This window comes from Penicillium expansum, assembly GCF_000769745.1.
Source record: "Penicillium expansum strain MD-8 chromosome Unknown contig21, whole genome shotgun sequence".
NCBI lineage: Eukaryota > Fungi > Ascomycota > Eurotiomycetes > Eurotiales > Aspergillaceae > Penicillium > Penicillium expansum.
Window position 1 is genome coordinate 76,698 of NW_015971438.1, and position 25,469 is coordinate 102,166.

Consider the following 25,469-nt stretch of genomic DNA (forward strand, 5'->3'; position numbering starts at 1 on the left):
TCAATGCAAATGATATCAAATGGCTTCAGGTTCTTCTAAAACTGCATGTAGATATTGAAGCAAATCATATGTGCCTTCTACTCCAACGCCAGATAACCCCAAGCAAAAGAAACCTGAGATGTCAACAAGCCAAACACCCCAAATGGATATGAATCAAGGAACAGCCCTGTCTGGCCCCATTTGTTGCGCCGTATTCTTGATCGTATGAAGAAACATAGATGGGAAGCAATGTCGACCATAAAGATCCTCGGATATCTAAAACAAATAAATCAGTCAATTATTCCAACAAACCCCAAAATCAGGCCAAAAGAACTAAAACAGCTTAAGAAAATACTATAAATACTCACCGTTTTCCCACCTTCATGTTCCGCAGTCCTGTACCCAAGCCAACGCCTGTACAAATCCTCCCCGCTATGCGTCGTAAACATATACGAGAGTCGGTACATGATATGATCAAAAATATGATCAAAATTCCAAATACTATCCGGACCCCCATTAACATTCTCCGGCGGACCGGGGTTGTAGATACGCGCCAGTTCCCTCGGCGTCCACTGACCATCCGCATAGATAGGATGAGGAACATACACAGCCTTGAGACCATGAAACAAAGCCCACGATGCACCCGTCATCTCCGACGCAAGTCCAAGACCCCTCGTCGCCTGCGCGTGGTGGATCAAATCCAGCAGACGCTTCGAGTACCGGCCCATTGTGATGACCGCGGCGCGACGCGGCGTGTACGGTCCGGATCTGAAGTTCCAGATCTTGTCCGGGAATGTCCACTGCGTATCTTGTGGATTGAAGATCGGTAGGAATGTTATGAAGTCTGCTTCTTCGCCTACGCCCCAGGTGTAGTTGTCTTGGTCGGGCTGTGGTACTGGAGGGTCTGGGCCCAGTGGTCTGATCCCGGTGCCGGTTACGGGGCCCCAGATTGTGCGGTTGGATCTGTCGGAGAGGCTTTCGTGGACCATTTGTGTGAACTCGCTCCAGTTGCCGTGGGCGCCGGGGGTGTAGAAGTAGGCATTGCGTTCCCAGAGGTATTTTCGGGGTTGTTGACGGGCGAATGAGACTGCTCGGTCAAGGAAGTGGTAGGTGTGTCCTGTGTGTCGACCGTCCATTTCTAGTTGCCAGTAGTAGTCATAGTGCGGATACAGCTGGGAGAAGATTTGGAGAGGTTGGTGGTGTTGGAGTTGGGGACTGGGGGTGCTGTTAGTTGATAATTGTCTATAACATCAGTTAATAGGAAAGGGTTGGTTCACCTGTGCTCTTCTATCTTGGGATACCAAGCTTCCAAAAGTTTGTTATTGAAGAAAAGAGCCATATTCCGAAATTCCTTGGGGATGGAATTCCTGAGTCGATTGATGGTCTTGATATCAGAAAATATGGGCATCTCATTCTCCTTGACATGGCACAGGAGATAGATCTGATATTCACCGCCAGAATGCAAGGAAAGCTCCATAATCAAAGCCCGAAGGTATTCACGATGGTGGGGTTTCCAATTGAGCCCATTCCAAGCCCGAATTAACACAGCCGAGCGAGGATGATACTGCTTCAAACCCGAAGCACGCCCAGATGACTTCTGTGATTTATGAAGATCCTGGGGAAGATCGAATGCCAGTGGACTCTGGGTTGAAGAGTTAGCGGTCTCAATTGACTCGTATCGATCTGCGTTTCTTTCCAGGCACAGGTTTTGCAGCCTGTCCCAATCAACCTTGCACCACGGCACTGCGGGAGGGCGCGTGAAGCCCGGCACCTCATCCTCGCCATCTTCATCGTATCCATATGCCCCAAAGCGGGAGTACCGGTCCGTGCAAACGTTTCCGTCTAGGCCTAATGCCTCGTACGATCCAAATCCCGGTGCTGGAAACCCGGCTTGCTGGCCCTTGTAGACTTGAACCATGTCTTCCGCAGACCTGCGGTCGAGATAATGATCCCTAGGGCCAAGACATGGCTGGAATTTTCCATGGAACTGCTTCTTCCATTCTCGGCTATTGTATGATGGGTATGGATCGTAAATAAGTGGGACCGGGTGCGAGACGTTGGAGTCGATACTGGTCAGGGTCAAGGTACCACCCTGATAGAATCGCTTGTCTCTAATGCAAGGATCGCTTTTAGCATAATCCAATACTAGCACACTTCCTGAAACAGACACAAACCTTCGATCATGTGTTATTCCCAATGCATCCGGCTCAGGTGAGTCTTCGCCTGCTACCTTGTCCCACACACCAACGATTCCATGATACTGACCAGGCCGAAGAACCTTGGGGCCATGTAACGAAGCACAAACAGTCATAAGATTTGTCTTTGGGTACCCAAAGAGATATGAGCTAGTCTGGATAACGGTGATCAGACAGGTAAGATACCCCAACCAGCGCAACCAGGTCGACGGACGATCCCATGGAGAGATAATAGACCTAATGTGAAATGGAGATGGTGCCCTGTTTCTTGTGAGGAATTTCATAGCGAGTGACAGGTAAGTGATAGGGCAGATAATTGCATGCTTCGGCTTTGGAAGCCACGGGATGTACACAGTATGTGTGGTAGGATGAAAAGGGAAGTGCAGAGGTGAGCAATTAGATTGTATGAACAGGCCAAGCATATATGAGAGAAGAATGAAGCGATGGATTTGTTTGACGGTAATATCTACGAGGCTGGAGCGTTTGATAGGGTTTAGGGGCCTACGATGTCATCACTACGCGGTGTTGACTACATCTCCGACTAAGACTTGGGTAATTAATGCCACAACAACCTGATAGACAGGACAGAACATTGTCCAAAGTTCCACAAGCCAAAATAGTTATATGTTAGATATTACTTGGAATATTATGCCGCTGATCTACAAGCTCCGTGATTGTTATACAATGTACAACCCCATGGGACATAGAACAAGTACTTTGCAAAAGTATCAGGTCAGATTTTCACGTCTCGTAGCTATAATAAACGTATTTCATTAAAATGGATTCATTAAAAGGGACCAACATGCTAGGGGAACTTCTAATTTTATCCATTTGAGTAGATGTCACCCTCATTTCCTAATTTGGCTACTCGTTAAATATACGAAGCACAAGGATTCTTGTCCATTGCTTGTTATTTCCCTTGTCATACTCACTTCTTGTGCTTATTACAGGGGAATTATATAGCCGTGGGACACAAGTCATTTACAGTGTCTATTTATATAAAGAGCAACTAAAAATAGCACAGGTCTTTCATTTCAGTACTAAAGAATATCCCACCCTATCAGAGAGGTCATGATGCGAGGAGACCGAGGAATATATACGAACGGCCATTAATCACATTGTTATTAGGAGTTTCTGGCCAGTACCTAAGTTCCATCTACGCAAAGTAGCTCTTCCATAGAACACCCGATAAGTCTTCTAGCTGATCCGATGTGAAAGCCTAAAATAATATAGGTTAGCCATTTACTTCAAAATAGGATTCAGGATAAACGCATAAGCACGAACCTTTGCATCAATGTGCCAAGTATCTTGTCTAGTCTTCTTGAACTCGCTGATAATCGACTTCACACTTGAACCAACAATGCCAGGATCATTGGCCGCGCGGATACTGAGCGAAGTCAATGCCTCAGGCATCCAGTGAGGCGGGGGACTGTTGTAGGGGAAGGCCTGGATCAAAGCGCCAAGACCCAGCACAGCACCGTGGCGAGCGATAATCAAGCGATTGTGCTCAGGAGTAGGGGTTCCAGCGCCGGATGACACAGCAGAGGCGATTCCTGAGCGGAAGTTCTTCGGTTTCTTAGGGAGTGGATTGTCTGCGAGAACCTTCGTGAAGCGTTCATGGAAGCGACTGACCATCTTTTCCCTCAGGAATACGGGCGAGCATCGGACCATACCGGATAGTGTGGCCGAGGCGCCAGCACGGACTTCGTGCTGGGGGTCTTCGAGCATGGAGGCGATACACTCGAAGAGCTTGTCACGGTCTGCGGGGTCAAGCAGGAACAGGCGGCGGAAGTAGATGATTTGGATGTTGATCATGATACGCAGGCGCTGGTGCCATGACGGGGATGTCTGTCCGATGCGGATGAGAGATTGGATGAATTCGGAGTTCTTCTCAGCTGGGTACGGGATGTTGGGGAGATGACGGAAAACGTGGTATGCGAGTGACTGAAGCTCTGGGTCTTCCTTCACATCCATCATGTGCAAGAGCTGCGCGGTGAAGACATCAGGGAAGAATGAGACGAGCTGGGTACACTCGTGAGAAGACAAAGTCGAGTCCAGCCAAAGGAGAACAGTTTTGCTGCCCGAGGTGTAAGACGAGGGTGTCTGTTGGCCAGGAGTTCTGGCCTTCCGCCATTCCTCGATTCGAGTGAAAACTCCCTGAATCACCTTCGTAAAGTCTTCAGTAGGCGGGTAGGGGTATGCGCCGACAGAAGATGAGGATTTCTGGGCCTCGAGAAGATGCTGAACATCGGGGTACGACTCGTGGTACCTCGTGCGATAAATAGTTGCAAGAGTCTGACCCATTGCTTCGCGGACGCCCTTGTACGGGTGGTCCAAATGTGCGAGGAAATCTTCCACAATGGGCTTCTCAAGCTGGTAGTGCCAACCAGAATCAATGATACATTGATGTAGGAGGTTGATCTTAGAGCTTTCCTTGAATGCTGCGTTGGTCGACATGTCAAGGCGGAAGCTGGATAGCCAATCAACCAACGGCCAAGCGCGACGGGGATCACGGCATTGAAGAATCATGTGAAGGAATGTTGTCCAGTAGCCAGAGTTCTCCGGAGTGAGGCCGTCGGTGAAGATCTTCCGTACAATGGGGAATGCATACTCCCAGACCATGGTCCGCTTCTCCACGCCCGTATCCGTCACAGAGGAGATCAAAGCTCCGAGAATTTCAGCTGTGGCACGATGTTGGTGCTTATCACTGCCGTCTTCAAAAACTTCTTTGATCTCTTCTTGGATTTCCTCGAACGAGGCGGCTGTAAGTCCATCCCGAATCATGAGCTCGAATGCATAAAGAAGCATCATGGCACAGGACATGCGGAACTTGTCAGCAGATGGGTCCCGTGGCTCTTGCTTCAAGTACATGAAGAACTTAGAGAACCACTCGCGAGTGAACAACTTGCCCATCTTGGTGCGAACCTTCCATTCAACATCGTCATACTCGATGTCCCGTGCTACGTTGGACTTGTAAGCTGGCATAGTCTTGCCCCACACAAGCCAGCCTGGGAAATCGTGATCAACGTAGTACTCTGCCTCAGGTTTCGCGAAGCTAGAAAGATATTCTTGGGTGTACCCCTTCTCATAGGGCTTTGTTGCAACCTTGATCTTTGACGGGAAACGCTGATGACCAAGAATATAGTTCTTATACTCGTGAGTGCAGATGGCCCGCACATCAATCATAGTGAACAGCGCGATAAGCGCCTGGGAGTACATGCCGCGCAAGCCAGGGTGATCATCAATAGATCCGAGTGTCATCAGTTCAATCAAGTTATCGCTGGCGATATAGTCGAAGCGGAGACCCATAGTGATGACGATGGTCGCAGCACGGCTGGCAATCTTCCAATGGGATACCCGTGCCAGGTTGACCAGCTCTTCGGACAGGTCAGCTTTCTTTTTCTCGATAGCAACACGCTTGCTATTAACAACTGCGCGCTTTTTCTCGATTTGCTCGGTGACATCTTCAGTAGGAGCAATTGCCTCTATAATTTCTTGATCTAGGATAGCCATTCGCTCCATCGCGCGACCGTAATCCATGACCTGGAATACTGCGGTAGAGCAAATCTTCTGGACAGAAGGCTTATCAACGGCACTGGCATCGATGAAGGTTCTGACCACGGCAGGGGCATACTTCCAATGCCGCCCAACAGTTTTGGCTACACTGCTCAGAAGCAGCGAGTAGAGTGCTCCCTTGATGCGTGCATGATCATTTTCCTTGACACCCCTTTGCAGAGCCGTGAGTAGAGGAGGAATGACCAGTAGTCTGCCGCCATAGACCGCCTTGAGTGCCGATTCGCCTGCATTTTGGGCATTACGGCGTGTTTCTGTGTAGAGCGAGACACAGGATTCGGCAATATCAAGAAGCAGAATTTCGTCAAGCTTAGACCGAGGACGGGGAGAAGCGTTGTGTCGTAGCCGTTGGAGGTGATACACGTTGGCTCTGCGCACAAGCAGGGCTCTTGGGTAATCTTTTCGCATACCACTCATCTTATAAGGATGAATGTCCGCGGCCAGAAGTCGAGTCACTCGGTCGAGTACATGCGCTGATCTTTCAATGCCCACATCAACAAACCACGATCTAAAGGCAGAGTACAAAGCCCCAAAGCAAGGGACATCATCCTCTTGCTTATCGCTCAAGAACCGGTGCACATCATGCAAGACCCAACCAGTTCGCTCACGGAGTTCATGAATAGTAGTATATAACGGGTCTCCCTCCTTGAGGGCATACCCAGTGGGGTAAGTGAAAGCCTGTCTGATTATAGCATCATCAGAGCTGTCCAGGACAGTATCAGGATCTTCATCAGTGTCATTTGAAACACCCGAATCATCACCCATCTCAACATCCCCGGGGGTGCCGTTCGAGGGTCCTTGTGTTGTGGTCGATGCAGCTTTGGGATCGAAGAGGACAGAAACTCCAGACAACACGAGCCGCAGGAGCACGAGGTTCCGAGTAACCTCATCTGACCAGTCCTTGCCACTTCCATCGCGTTTGACGGTTGATGTTTCATGGGTCAGTGCAGATAGCGACTTCAAAGCCGTCTCTGTTTGGATTTTGAAGACGTCGACCGCAAACTCAATTTCCTGACGCGTCGGCACATGCCAATTGATGTTGAGGTTGTTCACATCAGCTTGGTAGCTCCAGAGCTTCGGCTCGATGCCGTTTGCTTTGACTGAAGGTTCGTAGAGTGAGAAATCATTAGTGTAGGTTCCAGTCAGGTTGAGCAGAAGGTGGTGGATGAAGTTGGAGATATGGACTGTAGGAATGCCACGGCAGTTCTGTTGCATGTAGACTGCAATATCATACAGTTCCTGACGGTGGCCAATAACGGCGCTGCCGACATGCACCACACACATGCTCAGCATACTAACATTCCAAACTAGACCTCGATCACGAGGCAAAACATCAGTTCCAGTGGTTCGGGTTGATCCAGCACCATTATCTTCGATCTCAGTGCGGATAGCTGCAGTCAAGACAGGGATGAAACGCTTAAGGGCCTTCTCGGGGTTAACCTTGCATAGGGCATTGCAGATGAAAGCCATTGCATCACGAGCCTGGTGAATGACATGGTTGGACACGAAATCCACAATCTTCCCCAAAGCAATATCGTAATACTCCGGAGACAGAGAAGCGAGCAAAGGCATGAACGTGGCGGGAAGAGTGTTCACGATATTCTCTTCGGGTGAGCCGTTTCGAACTCTGGAGACGTCGGGCAGATTTTCCAAGAGTGTGAATACACGACCCAGGAAAGCTATCGTGAAGTCTCCGAAACCACATGTCGAAGAGCGCAATATCAGTTCCTCGGTCTCATCATCCAGCTCTGTATCATAGCCCAGCTGTACATCCGAACCTTGCTCTTCCATCCTCTCCATTTCACCTGAGATCCATTGCATGGCAAGCATATTGCAGTTGATGTCATCTCGCCCTTGGGTCAAGTCAACCATTGGAATATTGTAACAGGCCGATTGAATGAATGACAGAGCATGCAGCGATTTTTCGAGATCGTTCGCGTCGATGCCAGGTAGTGTCAGACCCAACAAGGTTGTCATGTGACAGCGATAACCCTTGGTGCGCGAAATAACACGAGACAGCGATGTCATAGCCCGAAGCGAGGACGCAGTTCGGTGCACTTCGACAAGACCTTGCAGCGCAGGGTAGATTCTCTGCAAAGCCCCGGGTAGGATGAGATGGGGTTCTAGGTAGGCCAGACCTTGCAAGGTTGACAGGGAGAAGGTCATCGCAGTGCTGCTCTTAGCATATATTCCCATGAAGATTACATCACGCATGCACAAGACAAAGCGCCGCTTCAGGGGCTCATTCAATCGTCGCTCAGGTGGGACATCCATCTCACCGGTTTGTTCGCGATTCCAACGCATGACGAAGAAATCGGTCAGATAATAAACCAGTTGTGACAGGGTCTTGGTCCAGTGGCCCGAGTTTGAAGGGTGGAAGAACGTCTCAACAGCTTGGATAAGACCTTCCAGCTGTGTGAGAATCGAAACCTCGGCATCCACACAAGCGGGGGAAAGCGACATCACAATCCACCGGGCAATATGATGAGCAACCGGGTGCTTCCGCCCATCGCGATCAAGCATAATACCCAAACCAGACGAGATATCCACCAAGGCACTATACGGGGAAGTAGATTGCCCAACAGGGATTTCCAACAACCTCAATATCGCGGTGAAAATGAGCGCAGACTGTTCCTTTGTGAAGATACCATGTTCGGAGAATGGAATGTGAGCAGCTGGCAGAGAATCTCGGGCCAACCGGGAAAGATAGTCCAGATATGTTGTGTCAAATGTTTTTGACCGACCGACCAATGACCACAAATGGAAATGTGTAGGTAGATGGCTCTGCGGTAGGAGATCGGCTCGCGAGTCAGGAGCCGGGGATGTCGGAAGCAGCAAATTAATGAGCCCGGCGACAACGAAGGCACCCTCTGAGAATGATGTGGTATAATGAGGCAAGAACTCTTCGAGCATAGCGGGAAGTTCACACGGATCAATGAATAATTGAGCAAACGCACAAAGCTTGGTCAGGGTCTTGACATTCCGCTTCAGGTTGGTCGAGTGAACAAGGCCGGACTCGGTGGGGAGGACAAAAGCCTTGAGCTCCTTGTATAGAGGCTTCCAATCTAACACGAGGTCTTTGACTGGTTTAAGATAATGCTTGCGCCTAAGAATCTTGGGTTAGCAGCCACACTACTCCCCCAACAACGCTGATGACGAAACTCACTTCGTGAGAAGCATGAACATGCTCGAAAATCGCTCGGCGACCGATGGGTCAATCCCAGGAGCAAGTGCAAGCTCAAAATACAATTTTACAAGGCTTATACGCTGCGCCTTGGTCGGATCGAACTTGAGCGACAGCCATCCGCGTAGCTCGCGTGTCCAGTGCACGGCTCCGGGGTTGAAGTCGCCGGCCTCCACTGCAATATAGAGCTGGTTCAAAATCTCTCGCAGATTTTGATTCCGCTCATTCTCGTCCTCAAGCTGGTATGGAAGATATTTGAAGTATGGATAGGTACGGGGCCGCACGCGGGCTATCGGTTCGCCTTCGCTATTCACAGCGACAGGCTCACCACCGGGCGAGGTCGCCCGGGACAGCTCTTGTGCATGATTGAAATTGTCGGATGTGAGAATCGCCTTGGGGCCAGAGGCTTCCATCGTCGGATGAGAGGTAGGGAAGGAAATGGTCGACACGAGGTGGGGATGAGGTGAGGGAGGAGTAGCTGTTGCCGTCGGGTGAGCTCTGGCAGCAATACGTCAGCAACGCCGATGTTTCACGAAGTCATCTTTTCTCCGCATAGCATCAATCAAAGAACAAGCTTGGAAGGAAATCATACTCTTAATGAAACTCTGAAGCTCCCACTCCTAAAAGCGCGGGATTTGGAACCGGAGATTGTATTTCACACGGTTTATGTTCGCATGAGGTACTTTTTTTTCTCGGCAAGCGAGGGGGAATATGACGGGCTCGTATTCGTTTTGTTAATTGAGCAGTTCGGGATTTCGGCCTTCGTTTCTTCGTTTCTTCTTGAAATGCCTTGATGTTGAAGGTCAAGAGGTCAAAGGGGAGATAGTTGAGGTTGTGATGACATAATTACTCCGTATGTGGACGTACCTAACGAACCTTGGAAGCTTGGGCCCTGCAGAATGACCCGCGTGGAAAGATGCACACTAAAGATATAGTCGGTTTTGCTTTTGATAGTTTGAGAAAGATGTGTGTGAGATTCTGTTTCTTTCACGTCTCTTCTTTTCCAATTTATAATGGTTCAGTTAGTGGGCGACTGCGCCTTTTACCCCAAATTAGGCATACAGCCACCTTACGCAAGCATATCGCCCAACCCGATTCGGGATGGCCGCATTTTTGGCCATTCACAGCAGTCTAGGCCATGTCTTATAACTTAAATCACATATCAATATACACACCGGCTGACTCGGACCAATATCAAGCCGGGTCATCGCTACTTGTCATTCTCTTTCATGCTGGGGGCAGGAAAGAACCGAAAAGAACACCCTGGATCAACGCATAGGCCACCATGCTATACACAGCGACCACAAGGGTCCGGCTTTGCTTGGGTGCGCTTGAACTGAGATCTACAGCGCTGGTGACCAAATACCAATACCACAAGGGATACCCTGACGAAATGCGGTTGATGATCTGGACATGGTAGCTGGTGAATGCCATGACAGCCAGCAAACCCTGGGGAACCGCCAGCCGAACGAGCATGGACCCTGGGCTCGTTGAGGAAGAGGAGGGACTTTGTAATGCCCACAGGGAGGATCGGCATAGAATGGCCAACATGGGCGCCGCCAACACGAAAAGAGGTATATTGGGGACAGTCCAATATCCCAAGAACCCGACATCCCTATTGCAGTCAGTAAAAGTGAGGACAGTGGTATTCGGGCACGAATCACTACTTACCAGTAACGATTTTGAACCCAGCCGTAGATGCTAGGCAAAGTCCACTCACACCATGGCCGAAGATCACCTTCAGACACGCAGTACATGCGATAAGCCAGGATTTGAGGAATGGCCATCCCAGATCCTACGATACAGCCACCAACAATAATCACGGCAAGGCGAACGGTGGTGTGCAGTGTCGGCCCTTTAGTCAAGATCTTCCAAGCCAGAACTACCGCATCATAGGCAAATAGGAACCCGCTGAGAATTCCATTACTGCGGACCATGGTGGCAGCCGCGAACAGAACTGCGGATGTGAGAACTCGAATATCTCGCAGACGCGTTGCCCCATTACGCTCGGCAATGAGAGACGATGAATAGAGGTAAAACCCAGTCATGTTGAAAAAAGAGACTATCGACTCTCCATAGGGTGCGGACAAAAAAGCGCCTGCTGGTGAAATGATGTGAAGAGCTGCTGATAGGAAGCAAATGAGATGCTGGGGGGCAGTCGCATGACCAAAGATATTGGCCGACAAACGATAGAGCGCCAATACGGAAAAATAATGGGCAACGTGGGAGGAAACCACTCCTACCATTGCAGTGCTAGCGGGTCCAGCATCTCCCCCAGAGAGACGAATACCTATTCACAGTGTCAGTCTATGCTAAAATGAGATGCCCAATATTAGTAGATCAATAGAAAGAATTATGTACCGGAAACAAAAATAGATAGAAGCTTAGTGTAGCCCCAGCCAAAGGCCCATTCTTGCTCAAAGAGATATCCCTTTTCGGCAATATCTACGTAGTAGATACTGTCCCATCTGGCAAATTTGAGGGGCCCCGAAAGAGACTTGGACTGGGCAACTGTTGATGGATCGGCAGCATATGAGATCAAGGAGGTGGATGTATCATAGCCTAATCCTGGACAGGCGGCAACGACGATGTACACCAAGACCTTCCATGACCAAAAGGCTAAAGTCAGACTGCGAATTGGGTTGTCCAATCGTAGTAATTTGGCAAACAATGGCGGTGGCCTCGTGGTAGGTTGAACGGGAGCCATGAGAAGTTCCCAGTGACTTCAGCCACTAAAGATGATGATGTGAATGAAACCTCGGGAGTTTCCGCTATCGGGACACCTAATGGAATCGGGTTGACAGGGTCTAGATGTCGGGATGATTATATTGCGATTGTCCCGATTTGTGACCCGGTCTGCCGAGGTAGCCTTGTAACTTTCTAAGGAGGTGAAAAGCTCGGCTGCATAAAAGGACATAATTAGTCATCTGATCCACGCGCCGGCTCTGGAGCCCTGGAGCCGTCTGGATCAACATTTGATGATGTATGCACTCTAGTACGGAGTACAGAGTCCTTGTACTCCATACTACCTACATACTTTACTAGAGTGGCGATTCTGGGGGATTTTCACAAAACGTCACTACATTTGTAGACATTTCAGGTATATTGTGAAACAAAAAAGGTTTCTGAAGATCCACCCCAGATTCTGAGAATCAACCTTACAACATAGAACTTTGCCTTATACTACCATGCACTACTCCGCTTCGTATCTCGTATCACAATTTGGATTTTCAATCTTCCCAAGGCTTTTGACCAAGTTTGTCCGAAATGCCGAAGTGAGCATAAGCGCTAGTTTATTAAACTTCCGAGGTCTCTCCGGCACATCAATCTATCCGATTCCAAGGTTAAACTGAGTGTATATACAAAATCCCTCAGGTCCCAAAAAAAATTCAGATTTTGAACGTGACAATAGTCCCACACCAAGGATAGATGGATACTCCCACACTAGAATATGGGCTCATAAGGTAATACACCTCGGGCGAATCTGCCCATCTGTCCAATAGGATGGGGCTCGCCAAGAAGGTAGAGGCTAAAACCCAAGTCCCGATCTTAGACGTAGAGAAAAGATGAATGATCGCCACGGAATCCGGATGTATCGGAGGCCGTAGGCTACCGAGTCCGCTGACAAGCATAAGCCGAATATTTGTGCATTAAATATACTACATAATACATATATTAAACATAATTTATATAATTAAACAATTAAAAATACACATCTGAGGTCAGTTGGTGCAACTAAATCGGTTCCACTGCGAGAAAAAAACAAACTTTCTTGATTACTACGTATGTGGTATTTTTTATCATCTTTTTTTTTTTCCTTTTTTTTAATTACATAGCTCTATAAGGCTGACCGCCCCATTCATCTTGAGGAAGTCCTTTATTGCTCCTGCAATTAAACATCCCCTTCCACTCTTTAAACCTTTCAAACCCCCCTTGCATCTTCTTTCTTTTACACATCTTGCAATTCTTTACAATCTTGTCTTGCATTTTGTCCTTCCTGCAATCGTGATTAGGCTTCCCCATACATAGCTCTGGGGGCTGAACATTCCCCCCCGCAGCTGACGCGTTTGAATACGGGCCATTTATGACTAGTACATCGGGTCTGGGTGAAATTCCACAAAGATTCGGGTCTTAAACATCAATGTGGCTCCGCTAGGGCTCAAGAATGCTGTTGAATCTTGGCCTCACAGCGGATGCCGCAGCAGCCCATGCACCAGAATCCCAGCCTTCTGGGTGTCCTCTCTACTCGCCTACTAGCTTACTGTCTGCTCTACCATTGTTGAATTCTTTCTACAGTCCTCTTAGGCTCCCTGATGGTTCTACTGATTGCCCGGGGCTTGTATCCGCTATGGTGATGAGTCCGATTGAGTCAGCCTCGGACTCGGGTGAACCCTCCAAAGAATCAGCTGTTGTCACCAGGCCCCGAGCCGCCCGTTCAACCACAGGTCGGAAGTCTCGACCCAAGACATCATATCAGTTCGCCCATCCCGCCGCTCATGCTCGCCACAAGCGGTTGAGACTTCGTCCCAAGCTCCTCCTGCAGCTGCAACAGGTGTCACAAACCCCTCGGCCCCTACCAGTGGTGGATATCCTGCCATCGACGTCTTACCTACCACTATTGGCCCGCAAGTTTCCAGCCATATATCGGACTAGAAATGGATTGGGTCCGTACGACCTAATAGTGGTGCTGAGCGAACAATACGATCGGACGGTGGGCAGCATTCCTGAAAAACGCGTTAGCTCGGAGGATGAGGATGAAGACCATCGCGAGGTAGTCGCCACGATCTGTCAAAAGCATGAAGAAGATGCTCGATTGAAAGGAAAGGTGGAGATATGTCTGAACTTCGGCCCTGTCTGGGAGGCCTCGCCTCTCCCAAGCGGGTCTTACGAGTTTGTTGCTCAGACAGATAACGGCGTCCAAATCATGCGGTGGGCTTTACGTTGTGGGAGGAGTCGTCGGATGACTACACCCGCAGGGACACAATCACGCGAGGACGGCAAACGCTTCACTTTCAGCGTCATCGATCCTACCACTCGCCGGCATCCCGTTCTCGCGTCCATGACCCGAAATCAGTTAGAAATCAATGACGAATATTCCACCGCGATTTGGTCTGGCACCGGTCCGACGACTCCAAACTCAGGAATGTCGGTTGTGAGTGATGCCTCGGATGGAGAAACCCCCCTCGATGGAAGCTTGGTCACCCTTGATGATGGACTGCGAACTTTGATTATCATCACCGGCATCTGGGTCGCCTTCCGTGAGGGGTGGTCAGACAACTTCCGCTACGGCGACCTAGTGTCTTCGCCCAGTACCAAGTCGACTATGTCTCCAACATCCGTGAAATATACATCTCCGACGAGCGCCAAAAACGAAACTGACTCTTTCCCGAAAAGCGATGAAGATGGCAAACGCTGCATGTCGGTTTCCAGTATTCGCCGTTCCACAACCCCATCCATCATGGAGAAAGCGCAATTTGGTAGTTTGTCCAGGCGCTCCAACTCCACCGGAGCTGCATTCATGGATCGAGCGAAACGACGATCCGCTTCTGGGCTGAGCACTCGCCTGAACCGACACAGCATGTTCACTACCTCGGGCGAGAACGGCCGCGATATTGTTGTATCCCGTCCTCCTTCTCCTCGCCAACCTTCCGCTGAGGTGGAAGATTCATCTCGAGCTAGTCAACTTCAAGCGAAATCACCTGCAAAAGCCCAGCCGGAAAGAGAAAACGTCAAATCAAAAGCGGGGCCAGATCGAGATCCCCCTGCCTCGAATTCCCGCATCACACAGCATAACAGCACCCGCAAGAAGAAGCCAGAATCTCCAATCCCCGAAGCTGTCGACTCAACCCCCAACAAGGGCAAAGTTCGCCGCCGCCTCAGTACTCTCTTTGGCATTTTTCACCGAAAACACGATAATCATTGACCTTTCAATTCCCGACCACCATGTATACCCCTGCATCATGTTTGTGGCTAGTCCACATGTAGGCATCACCACAGCACCACGTTCGAGTCCCATTCCATCTGGCATAAGTTGGGCATTCATACGTTGCAGTGCGATTCGTCTGGCACGAGTCCTTGCCGATCTCCTCTTTCTTCTACTCTCTGCTCTCTCTCATTCCAACTAGCATCCTGCATCCTTTGCATTTGCGCATCCTTCGGGTCTTATTTTTTCATACCTTCTTCTCACCATATCTTGATCTTCATGTCCTGGCGGCTCAAACTCAAAATGTGTATGCTTGTATCTCACTCGTGTACATTGCTATCCATCTATCCATCACGCTACATATGAATAATACCCCATCACCCACACTCAATTCCACAAGCTTTCCGATTTTACCATGTCTCCCCGGTATAATCCCAAATATCTCGTTGGTCATGCAGGACCAAAAGATAAACACCCATGTATATATTACGCACATTCAACTCAACTAGTAAATCAACCCCGCAGCTTCAGGCTGCAACAATTCCCAAAGTCCACACCCACAATCCATGACTTCTAAATCAAAGAGAGACGGCCATGAAGTCACCATGAATATATTTTGTTTGCCTAGAATTTGTAGCAGACCATGTCAATTGATTGCGGCAGCCTATCCTCTCAGACCGGAGACCTCAGAATATCTACAACGGTTTGTACCCCCGTCGGGATACCCCCACTAGCTTCTTCCAGTGGCGCAGTGATCTATCTGCCTAGAATTCCCTAATTAATTAATTTCAGTACGCTAAGTATGAGCTAAAAAAAAATACGGGTGGAGGTGGGTGAATCCCACACTGTTGTAGGTATACAAAATACATACATAGTCATAAGCGCTAGAGGATATTAGGAAAGGATTTTCATGTGATGGGTGCTAATCTACGCCCTGTCTGCGATTTCGATCGAATGGGCGTTCACCAAGGTAACAATACTATGAGAGATAACCGCCTTGCTATTATTCGTAAATGTGATGGAGATCAGCTAGTGTTTGCCAAGGTGGTGGCGGGGTCATGAGCAGGGCTATGTACTTCGTACTCCGTAGAGAGTGATTTGTCGAAAATACGGACTGGCGGGGTTACCGAGTGGATGGTAACCTGTACCGATATTTAGGAAGGAGAGAATAGAAATACTTCCGGAAAAAGCAAAGGACCTATAATAGAGGATATTTTTCAAAGCTGAATCTGACATGTATAGTTTCAGTGTGTGGAGTAGCTACCTCTCCTTGCATACCATAATGTTTTACTCAGTAGATGACAGACTAGTTGTCTATGTTGCAGTGCTTTGCGAAACTCCTAGGTACCATTCATCATCGAGAGCTCGGGGCTGTTATTGTGAGATATCCCCTCACTTAATCGTAAAAGACAGAATACAAAGTTCAATTTACATACAGCCCTGGTAGATGTCCCCATCGAATCCTTACCGCTCAAGAGCAGTAACAGCCTTAGGAACATACGGCTCCTCCAAATACTTAATCTCCTCAGGAGACAGCTGGACCTTAATAGCAGCAACAGCCTCATCAATCCTCTTGACACTATGCAGTCCAAGAATGGGGTTCTCGCCCGGGTGAGTCAAAGACCAAGCAATAGCAATCTGAGCCATGCTCACGCCCTTCTTATTAGCGATTTCCTCAACCCGATCGATAATAGCCTTATCAGCCTCGGACTCGCGACTACGGACAAACATCTTAATCACGCCGTCGGTGTTCTCGCGAACCGTCTCGCGCGAGCCCCAGGGCCGCGCCAGAGCGCCACGCGCAATCGGTGACCAGGGGATAATGCCGACGCCGGCGTCTTGGCAGTAGGGGATCATCTCGCGCTCTTCTTCGCGGAAGAGGAGGTTGTGGAAATTCTGCATGCAGATGAATTTGTGCCAGCCGTTGCGCTCGGCGATGTTTTGAAGGGATTGGAATTCCCAGGCGGCCATCTGGTTGTGGGTTAGTGTGGAGGTCTTGGATGTTGGGAAAAGGAAATGGAAAGAAATGGAAATAGGTAGGAATGGGAGTCACGATGGACATACCGAACTGGCACCAATGTACCGAACCTTCCCGCTCTCGACAACATCGTTCAGCGCCTTCATGATCTCCTCGCGCGGGGTATCTCGGTCTAGACGGTGAATCTGCAGCACATCGATATATGTGCCCAGACGTTCCACGCTAGCATCAACGGCATCGAAGATGTGCTTGCGCGACAGGCCGGTGCGGTTAACGAAGGGACCGTCGTTTGTGGCAGATGCGGCGATGGGTGGGAATTTGCCCTCGTCGTCAACGCCGAAGAAACACTTGGTTAGGATTACCACGCGGTTGCGAGGGATGTTGTACTTCTTCAGGGCTTTTCCGACAATTTCTTCGGATCTGCCGTGGGAGTAGACATCCGCCTGTATAGTTGGAAACATTAGTAGATTATTCAGTGATTTTCTAGCGAGGTCTTCATTTACCGTGTCCCAGGTGTTGATGCCCTGCTTATAGGCATGTTCAATCAGAGGCAGGGAGTCTTCCTCGTCCAGGACCCAATCTTGCCATTGCTTACTGCCATAGCCCATTGTTCCAAGGATGATCTTGGAGATCTTTAGGCCCGAGTTGCCAAGGCTGTTATTTATTTGGTCTCAGCATCTCATTCGAGTGGGATGGGTGCTGTGGGGGTTCTGTACCGGACATATTCCATCTTATTATCGGCCATTGTGAAATCTGCTGATTTATTTATGTGAGGTCTAACAGCGCTAAAAGTATTAGTTACAATAATTTATGTATTGACCTTGTTGATTCACATTGAATATGACGTCAAATTCCAAGGCAAGCTCTAGAGCATTAGAGGGGAACTCACCTATCAAAGCACAATTATTTATGGAAACTGGAAGGAAACAAACAGAAACAAGATTTCTTGAACTTCTTAACTTGTTGTAGACTAAATGAGTCAGAATCGTCAAAATAGCTCATTAATAATCCAAATGAATCTGCCGAAATCCACAAGCGTTAGGCATATCTACTTAGCCGAATTACCGGGATCTCCACCTTAACGTTGATCGGTTCAGAACATCGGATGTCAAGATCTACACGATAGAGTTAACAAATGCATGTTATACAATTACATCCCGTGTAACTTATACTATTCAGAAATGTAGCACGACCTCGGGTGGTATTAGTTGTTAAGCTGACTTCTACAATATGGGTAACACATCATAGATCGCTTAACCCGAAAACATATTGGATTTCTTACAACCTTGGAAGCTAGCTATGCACAGCAACAATCCTCAACTCTTAACTGGTGGTTCACCAAGATACGACCATGTCCCCAGCAACTGTAAGACTTGGTTTGTCACACGATACAACACGTTGCTTGGTGGTGCAAGAACTTGAGAAGCTGGCTCCACATTCACTTCTGGCTTTCGAAAATCAGTGGGGGGATGGACCCAGGGAAAATTATTTGGCACAAATCCATCGCTCGTCACACCATTGCCGAAACTTGCATATTTATCATCGGGATTCTCGTAGACTAAATCGAAGTCTTCCCAGCGGACAATTTCGGTTGCCGCATAGTAGTGAAGGACAGTACCAGGCCAAGGAACAACTACTTTTCCATTATCGTTCTTGTCTGTACCACCATAGATGAGCCAATGTGCAAAGCTAGGAGATGGTAAGGAGCCACTTACACCATGATTTGCATGGTCCTGACCAGACCATGTGAGGCATTCTTGACTGAACCCATTGGTTAAATGCACGTTGCGCCCGCTGCGTCACAGATACAGATCGGAGTTTGTCTGTCTGGAGTCGGGATAAGATTCGAATCATATAGTCGCTTGCTCTCTCGATGCCCGGGATAGCAGATCCATTCACGGGGCAGATTGGGGGGTTGAAGACTGTTTAAGAGACCGGTTAAGCACAATAACCAACAGAAAGCATTTGGATACTTACCAAAAAAGTTAGGAAACTCAGCAACCATCGCAGCCATATAACTCTCACAAGGTCCCTCGCGATCCCAGTCTTCACTCAGCGATCGTCCAGCGCGGCCAATAACTGGGAATCGTGGTTGATATGGCTCAAATCCGGTGGCGTATACTAATATGTCACACTTGTACTCCCCTCCGGATTCAGTGATAAGGCTGTCCTCGGTCAGCTTATTGATTGAGTCATGCACATACACGGCATTCGCTTTCTGCAACGCATCCAGATAGTGACCGCCTGGCGTGAAGCGACGACAGCCAGCTTCAAATTCTGGTAGGAGGGCATCCAAAAGATCGGGGTTTGTGATCTTGGACTTCATGAATGAATGTGCTAATTCTGTAAAATTGGCTTGAGATTTGGTCCCTCTCCAGAGACCCATGAAAGTTGCGGCAAGTCTCTGCTCTGATGAGATGCAAAATTCATAATAGCGCATAGGGCAAGCCTGGAGAGCTTTCTTCTGCTCAGTTGAGTCTAGATACGGATCAGCACTTCTGTCTTTCTGTGGCAAGGCGAGAGACTCACATTCGCGCTGGACAGTACCATCTTCCGCCAATGCATGTGGGAGAATCCACGTTGGCCCTCGCGCAATATTGGTTATTTGCGAAGCAACTTGAGAGCCCGGCGCGGTCAGCGTGGTGTATCTTCGGGGTGACTTTGGTGACTTACCTGGCTGCAGAGCTGCAACGCACTGAATGGCGCTTGCGCCATTTCCAATTACAATCACCCGCTTATCCTTGGCAGTCATATCTGCTGGCCAGTTTGCAGTATGTACTTGGACACCTCGGAAGGTTTTCTGGCCCGCGATCTTGGGGAACTTGTAGTTGTTCAACCGCCCGACAGCATAGACAAAGACATCAGCAAGGACGGTCTTTTCTTCACCGGAGACAACATCGCAGAGAACAACTTTCCATTTTGATGAGTCTTCATTCCATTGCGCCAAGACGCATTTGGTGTTGAAGGTCATGAAACGGCGGAGATTGTGCCTGTCGGCCACATCCTCCAGATATTTGTGAATCTCGGGAGCTGGAGGATAAAGTGACGACCATGATGGATTAGGCGCCCAATGAAATTGGTAGGTATGGGAAGGCACATCGCATGTGCATCTATCGCCCAGCATTAGTGAGCTCATTCATCTGATGGCAACGCTTGCGGGAATACAGTTGTACATACCCGGGATACCGATTTTCATACCATGTACCCCCTAGGGAAGGATTTCTGTCGTAGATTTCAAGATCGATACCTGATAATGACGTGGTCGCGTCATGCGCAAATTGGATTCCCGAGATACTAGGACAACCTGTTAGAAGCGATTGTCGCCCGAGGTCAATATGCACGTACCCAGCGCCGATAACCACAATCTTCAACGGACGTGCCACAAAGGCACTTGGAATGAGGTCCATTGCAGGCGATGTGAAAGAAGATTACAGAAGAAAAAAAGAAGAAGAAGAAGAAGATCTCCAGGGCTGAGAAGAACAAGGGAGACAGGTCATATATTATAACGTGTCTCGTCTTGTCTCGTCTTCTGCAGAACGACACGTGCTTCCTGAAGAAAGGAATAATAGAGAAGATGTGCATTTTTCTTTGTTTACAAGTTTAATTCTACATAGTCTACTCGGCGTTTTCGGGATGCTCTCAACTCCACGGTGAGACACGGGGACACATAGGGAAGACAAGGAGAAGCTTCTTAAGGTTTCTCTATTTCTCCATAGGTAGCAAGATCTCAACACAACATTTCGGGGCAACACAATAAGTGCATTTTGAAGTTAAAACTCTCAGAGAATGATAATATTATCAATTAGAAGCCCTAGAGGGTTTGTGAGATTAAGTTCTACAGGTCGTGTCTATAGCTAAATGAGGAAGTTAGGTTACGAAGTCAACTACTCCACTCCGTACAAACCACGATAATAGGTGGTGATCATTCACTAGTCAGGCTCGATGCATCTACGGTGGCAATATTGCGTGCAAATACGATATTCAAGTAGACTTCGCATGTGAAGCGCAGCAGTAGGAAAGTATTACAGCCAAGTACTCCGTATTCTATAGCAAGAATTGCCTATTAGTTCGTCTTTTTCATAAAGTAGTATACGTGAGAGTCGTGGAATAATCACCAAATGTTCTACAGAAAAAGCAAAAAATGGGCTATTTAAAAAAAGAAAATATAGTATCGCCAAGGGAGGAAAAAGTACATAAACAGGGTGATATGTTTAAAAAAAGGGTGGATTGTTGCAAGGGGCTGAGGGAATTATCTCCGAAGAGCAAAAAAGCAATTATAAAAAGGATCTCCACGAAATAGCCACCTTAGTTAGTATGTGCAGACCTCAGCTGGCTGTAAGTATTGAAGGATACGAACCTTAATAAAAACTAATTTGGGAATTAGTTGCAGGATGCTCACTGATGCTATTAATATTGAGAGACAGAAGGGCTCTGTGTTTTAAGAGAGGCAAAAGAATGTACGTAAAAAAGCAGAAGAAGCGGAAGCACTACTAGATTGACTTTAAAATAGAACATGGTAATGGAGAAAAAGAAGATTCAAAATAGAACTACAGAGGGCTCATGGTCTCTCAAGAGAGCCCATCTAGACAAAAGAGAACGCCAAGTAGCAGACAGAAGGCCAAAACATGGAATATTATCTCGTGTCTCATTCTATTCTCATAACTGTTCCTATAAGTTGATCTCTTACCATCTCTGCTATGGCTGAGACGTTCATAATTCACTACTCTTCCTTGACTCTAAAGTTCACTGGCAGACATTGGTCAATGTCTTTCAGTTATTGATGCTAGATGCAATACGCAGGTGATTGAAAATTAGATTCAAAAAGAATATGTTGATTCCTCATAGCTGATTGTCAAATTCCTACGGATCTACTGGTACTATAGATTCAAATGTTACCTGATCTCTTCGAGCTCATGAATCATTATTGGAAAGATCCATCCCCAAGTTATCTATGCGCCACTACATACCACATCATAACTTCAAGCTGAACGACTACTTCGGAGAGTTTGAACACAGGCCAATTGGTCAAATATTTGTCATTTTAGTTTTCTCATTCTCTTTGCAACATATCCTCTTGTAAATTTATCCAGCTCTATCAGGGGGAATACTGTCAAGAAATAACTTCATCCTTCCTCTCAAACCAGATCATTTCCTTGAGCATTTCCTCCAACTGCAGACCCAACCTTGTGACTTGAGCATCTTTTATTACAAACTCCGCTTTTACGATGTCATCACTGCCATCAAGCCAATCAGTAAGATGAGCATCGAATTTTCGGTCATCGGACACATGTTCGAATTTCAAGGTAAACCCCATTGAGCGATCTGTAGCATCGATGAAGAGCGCATCATCTCCGATTTGAACCAGTAAGTTATGATACCCAGGATTCCAGTAGTTACCAGCGTAAGCACTGAGAGGCATTGTCGGTGGCTGCGGAGTATTATTCCCTTTCGGTCTTTGCTCATTCACTTGGCCCTTCTGGATATCTTGACTTTTCTTCGCTTGGGCTTTCTTTTCATGCTTTTTCTTCTCCTTCTTTTCCTGGTTCTGACTCATTGGATTTGCATCTTTCGCTTCGGCCTGGGGTTTTGGACCGCGAATTTCAACAGGTCGTGTGGCTTTGCTTTTGCTGTCATGAGGTCTTTCGTCCGTGACTCCATGGAGATTGTCAATTAGCTTTTGGACAAGGGTCGTCGCAACGCCATTTGCCCCATCTGAGTTTCCCATGATCACAGCACCGAATGAGAAATCAGGGAGAAAGAAGAAGCGACTTCCGAATCCAGAGAATACCCCATTATGGCCGACAACCATATGTCCCTTGTAAAAGTAGATATCCAGGCCAGCAGCATATGCTATCGGTGAGGTGTACCGCTTCCGTCTTCCTGGGTTTGGATTCACAAAAGTTCGCAGGCGAGTGAGCCCTTCATAAACATTTTTATTGATAGGGTCTTCGCGATTGATAAAAGCCTTGACAAATTTGATGAAGTCGTTCACGCTCGAAATGATAGACCCTGCGCCTTGGCCTTCTGGGCAGTCTGGATTTTCTAACCCACGATATGTTGAGTCGGCTCTTTTCCATGTGTAGCCAGTTGCCATGCGGGATTCAAATCCTTTTGATCGTGCGCTGCTGGGTTGAAGAGTAGTTGATGCCATGTCCAGAGGCTTGAAAAATCGCTCTTCGAGGAATGTACCAAAATCCTGTCCGCTCTTCACTTCCACAAGATGGGTTGCCACTGTATACATCATGTTACAGTAAATATACCTTGATCGAATGGGAGCAGCGATAGGGAGATTCCTGAGGTTTCTCGTAATGGACCGAGCATTGTCTGGCTTCGCCGCTCGCACACTCATATACGAATCGTTATGGCTGGCGCAATATCATTAGTCTTGAACTCTAACATGGAATTTGAAAAATGTTAACTCACCTAGGCATTCCACTTCTATGACTTAAGATGTCTTCCACGGTGACTCCTTCTGTGTATCCTTCTCCAGACATAACAAAGTCCTCGGGGAGAAGAGTCGACATCACGGCATCGTACTGAATATCCGGGAACATGTCATTATCGTCGACTAGCAATCCCACCGCCGCAGCAGTGATTGATTTAGCAGACGATGCAATGTCAAACAGCGTATCTGCTGTGCAAGGTATTTCGGGATCCAGGCTCGCATGTCCATATCCCGCAGAGACAATTTGATCATTGTGAATGATTGCAATCGCCAGCCCCGGGACATGCTGCTGCTTCATCAACTCCGTCACATCTGACGCAAACCCTGCCGAGTGAAAAAGATCCATATTGCTGATTTGACGAATTACCGGTGTGCGTTATGAAATGCCATTGTACAGGCCTATTCATGTAGCTTCCAGGTAGTTTCTTTGCAGTAAAATACCCCAGTTCAAACCTTGAAATGACAGATGCCACCTGGCATGAGAATGGGGGCCGGATTGTAGCACGCTTGGTCAGCTGCAAAGCTTAGTGTGCATGCCAGTGCCAAGTAGCTCTCGACGTTGGGGCCAGAGGATCAGGCTGTCAGCCCCCTTCGGATTGCGTAACTGGGGCGGTGGGACTTTAATCCGACTGCTGCCTGTTTGGCCATTGAATTCGTGTAGAAATATCTATAAAGCCATAAGAAAGGTACTGGATCTGTTCGGATGTCCTCTTTAAAGGAGCTAGATAACTGAAGGATACTAGATATAGTACAGCAATAATATAGGCCGGGATAGGACTTAAGATCGCACTTTCGCATTTTATACACCAGTTGATACTAGACCTAGCATAGTGGATTTTACTGGTAGCATTCCGATCGAGGTGATCATTCTGTTCTAAAGCTGTCATTCTTCTAAAGCCAGAAATAGACTAGGTAGTTTACCAAAGCACCTTTTTAAAATATTGTTGAAGCTAGTTAACATATATCACAGCCACTTCCAAGTTGTAGGACTATATACAATTCCTACACGCAATTTTATGTCCCATGCCTAATAAGAAGACTATATTCTAACGAAAAATAGATACTCATCTACTATTACCAGAATTTAAGCCCTTACTGGAGCAAGAGATACCAAATTACCTCTCCTCTGTCTGCATGCTGTCATATAGCGCCTTGAACAGTGATCCTGGCCGTTCAAGCAGCTCACGCGGTGGGCCCTCCTCAACGGTATGCCCTTTGTCTAGCACCACGAAGCGATCATGTGTGTATCTTGTAAACAATAGCAATGACAGTGCACGACTCAAATTCTTTCTGCAGAATCTCATGTATCAAAGCGTCCGTATCCGCGTCAACGCTGCCACCCACCTCCTCCATAACGAGGACGCTGCTTGGATTGATCACTGATCGAACAAGACATAAAACTACCTCTGTCCATGCGACAAGGTCCCTTCGTTCATATCCTCATCCAGGCCGCCGCAGGACTCGCAGAAGTCCCATAGGCGCACAGACTGAAGTGCCTGAACCAAGTGCTCGTTGGTGGTGACCCCGAGAAGATCAAGGTTCTCGCGGACAGTGCCTTGTAGGAAGAACGGGTCTTGGGGAAGGGAGTTGAAGCGAGCATGAGGCCTGGCGAGCGATGGTGCTGATGTCGATGTCGTCGACGCAAATCGATACTGATTGAAGCTCCAGCATGCAGAGGAGAGCTGATACCAGGGAATACTTGCCGCTACCTGTGCGACCACAGATGGCTACCTTTTCACCAGGTGTTATGGAAAGGTTGATGTCCTTGAGTACTGGGTCCGTGGAAGTGTCATAGGATGCAGAGACACCGTTGAATACAATGGCGCCCTTTGCGGGCCATTTGTCGCTGACATGTCCGGTCTCATTAGGTAGGTTCTCGTCTTTTGTGTCGAGAATATAGGTACGGACATGACTGATAGCTCCAAGGGCCATTTCAATCTGCGTCCACTCGGTAACGAGCGTCTGTAGCGTGGTACTTAATGTCACGATTTGATACAGGGCTACGCCGAGATAGCCAGTTGAGCCACTGCCTCTGATACTTGTCGCAAAGGCAACGAGAATAATGGCGATTCCAGCGACAAATAGGTCCAGTGCCATTCCCAGCCATCGCTGGACACACCACATCAGATAGCATGGCTTTTGTGACACGTTGAGGGAGTCGTGGACAGATTCGACATAGTGGCTTGTTCAGC

The 25,469-nt window shown here is 48.0% G+C and overlaps 7 protein-coding genes across 7 annotated transcripts; 1 reads left to right on the plus strand and 6 right to left on the minus strand.

The window, feature by feature from the left end:
• Positions 1–153: 153 nt before the first annotated feature.
• Positions 154–2,290, minus strand: PEX2_007480 (DUF3405 domain-containing protein; the record flags this gene model as incomplete). Its single annotated transcript, XM_016738025.1, has 4 exons — positions 154–255; positions 348–1,217; positions 1,283–2,090; positions 2,154–2,290. 4 exons carry the CDS (start codon positions 2,288–2,290, stop codon positions 154–156), a joined length of 1,917 nt encoding a protein of 638 aa, XP_016594470.1.
• A 1,040-nt stretch (positions 2,291–3,330) lies between these two features.
• Positions 3,331–9,344, minus strand: PEX2_007490 (proteasome activator BLM10; the record flags this gene model as incomplete). The annotated part of the gene is made up of 3 exons (XM_016738026.1): positions 3,331–3,393; positions 3,459–8,853; positions 8,914–9,344. 3 exons carry the CDS (start codon positions 9,342–9,344, stop codon positions 3,331–3,333), a joined length of 5,889 nt encoding a protein of 1,962 aa, XP_016594471.1.
• An 814-nt stretch (positions 9,345–10,158) lies between these two features.
• Positions 10,159–11,638, minus strand: PEX2_007500 (uncharacterized protein; the record flags this gene model as incomplete). The annotated part of the gene is made up of 3 exons (XM_016738027.1): positions 10,159–10,546; positions 10,603–11,221; positions 11,293–11,638. 3 exons carry the CDS (start codon positions 11,636–11,638, stop codon positions 10,159–10,161), a joined length of 1,353 nt encoding a protein of 450 aa, XP_016594472.1.
• A 1,458-nt stretch (positions 11,639–13,096) lies between these two features.
• Positions 13,097–14,854, plus strand: PEX2_007510 (uncharacterized protein; the record flags this gene model as incomplete). The annotated part of the gene is made up of 1 exon (XM_016738028.1): positions 13,097–14,854. One exon carries the CDS (start codon positions 13,097–13,099, stop codon positions 14,852–14,854), a length of 1,758 nt encoding a protein of 585 aa, XP_016594473.1.
• A 1,464-nt stretch (positions 14,855–16,318) lies between these two features.
• PEX2_007520 (uncharacterized protein) lies at positions 16,319–20,239 on the minus strand (the record flags this gene model as incomplete). The annotated part of the gene is made up of 12 exons (XM_016738029.1): positions 16,319–16,825; positions 16,919–17,275; positions 17,336–17,486; positions 17,549–17,617; positions 17,898–17,947; positions 18,275–18,489; positions 18,548–18,754; positions 18,810–18,997; positions 19,037–19,310; positions 19,362–19,942; positions 20,010–20,126; positions 20,178–20,239. The coding sequence occupies 12 exons, from the start codon at positions 20,237–20,239 to the stop codon at positions 16,319–16,321; spliced, it is 2,778 nt and encodes a 925-aa protein (XP_016594474.1).
• A 1,703-nt stretch (positions 20,240–21,942) lies between these two features.
• PEX2_007530 (Peptidase S12, Pab87-related, C-terminal) lies at positions 21,943–23,623 on the minus strand (the record flags this gene model as incomplete). Its single annotated transcript, XM_016738030.1, has 2 exons — positions 21,943–23,197; positions 23,256–23,623. 2 exons carry the CDS (start codon positions 23,621–23,623, stop codon positions 21,943–21,945), a joined length of 1,623 nt encoding a protein of 540 aa, XP_016594475.1.
• Positions 23,624–24,513: 890 nt separating this feature from the next.
• PEX2_007540 (uncharacterized protein) lies at positions 24,514–25,401 on the minus strand (the record flags this gene model as incomplete). The annotated part of the gene is made up of 3 exons (XM_016738031.1): positions 24,514–24,640; positions 24,682–24,959; positions 25,009–25,401. The coding sequence occupies 3 exons, from the start codon at positions 25,399–25,401 to the stop codon at positions 24,514–24,516; spliced, it is 798 nt and encodes a 265-aa protein (XP_016594476.1).
• Positions 25,402–25,469: the final 68 nt, after the last annotated feature.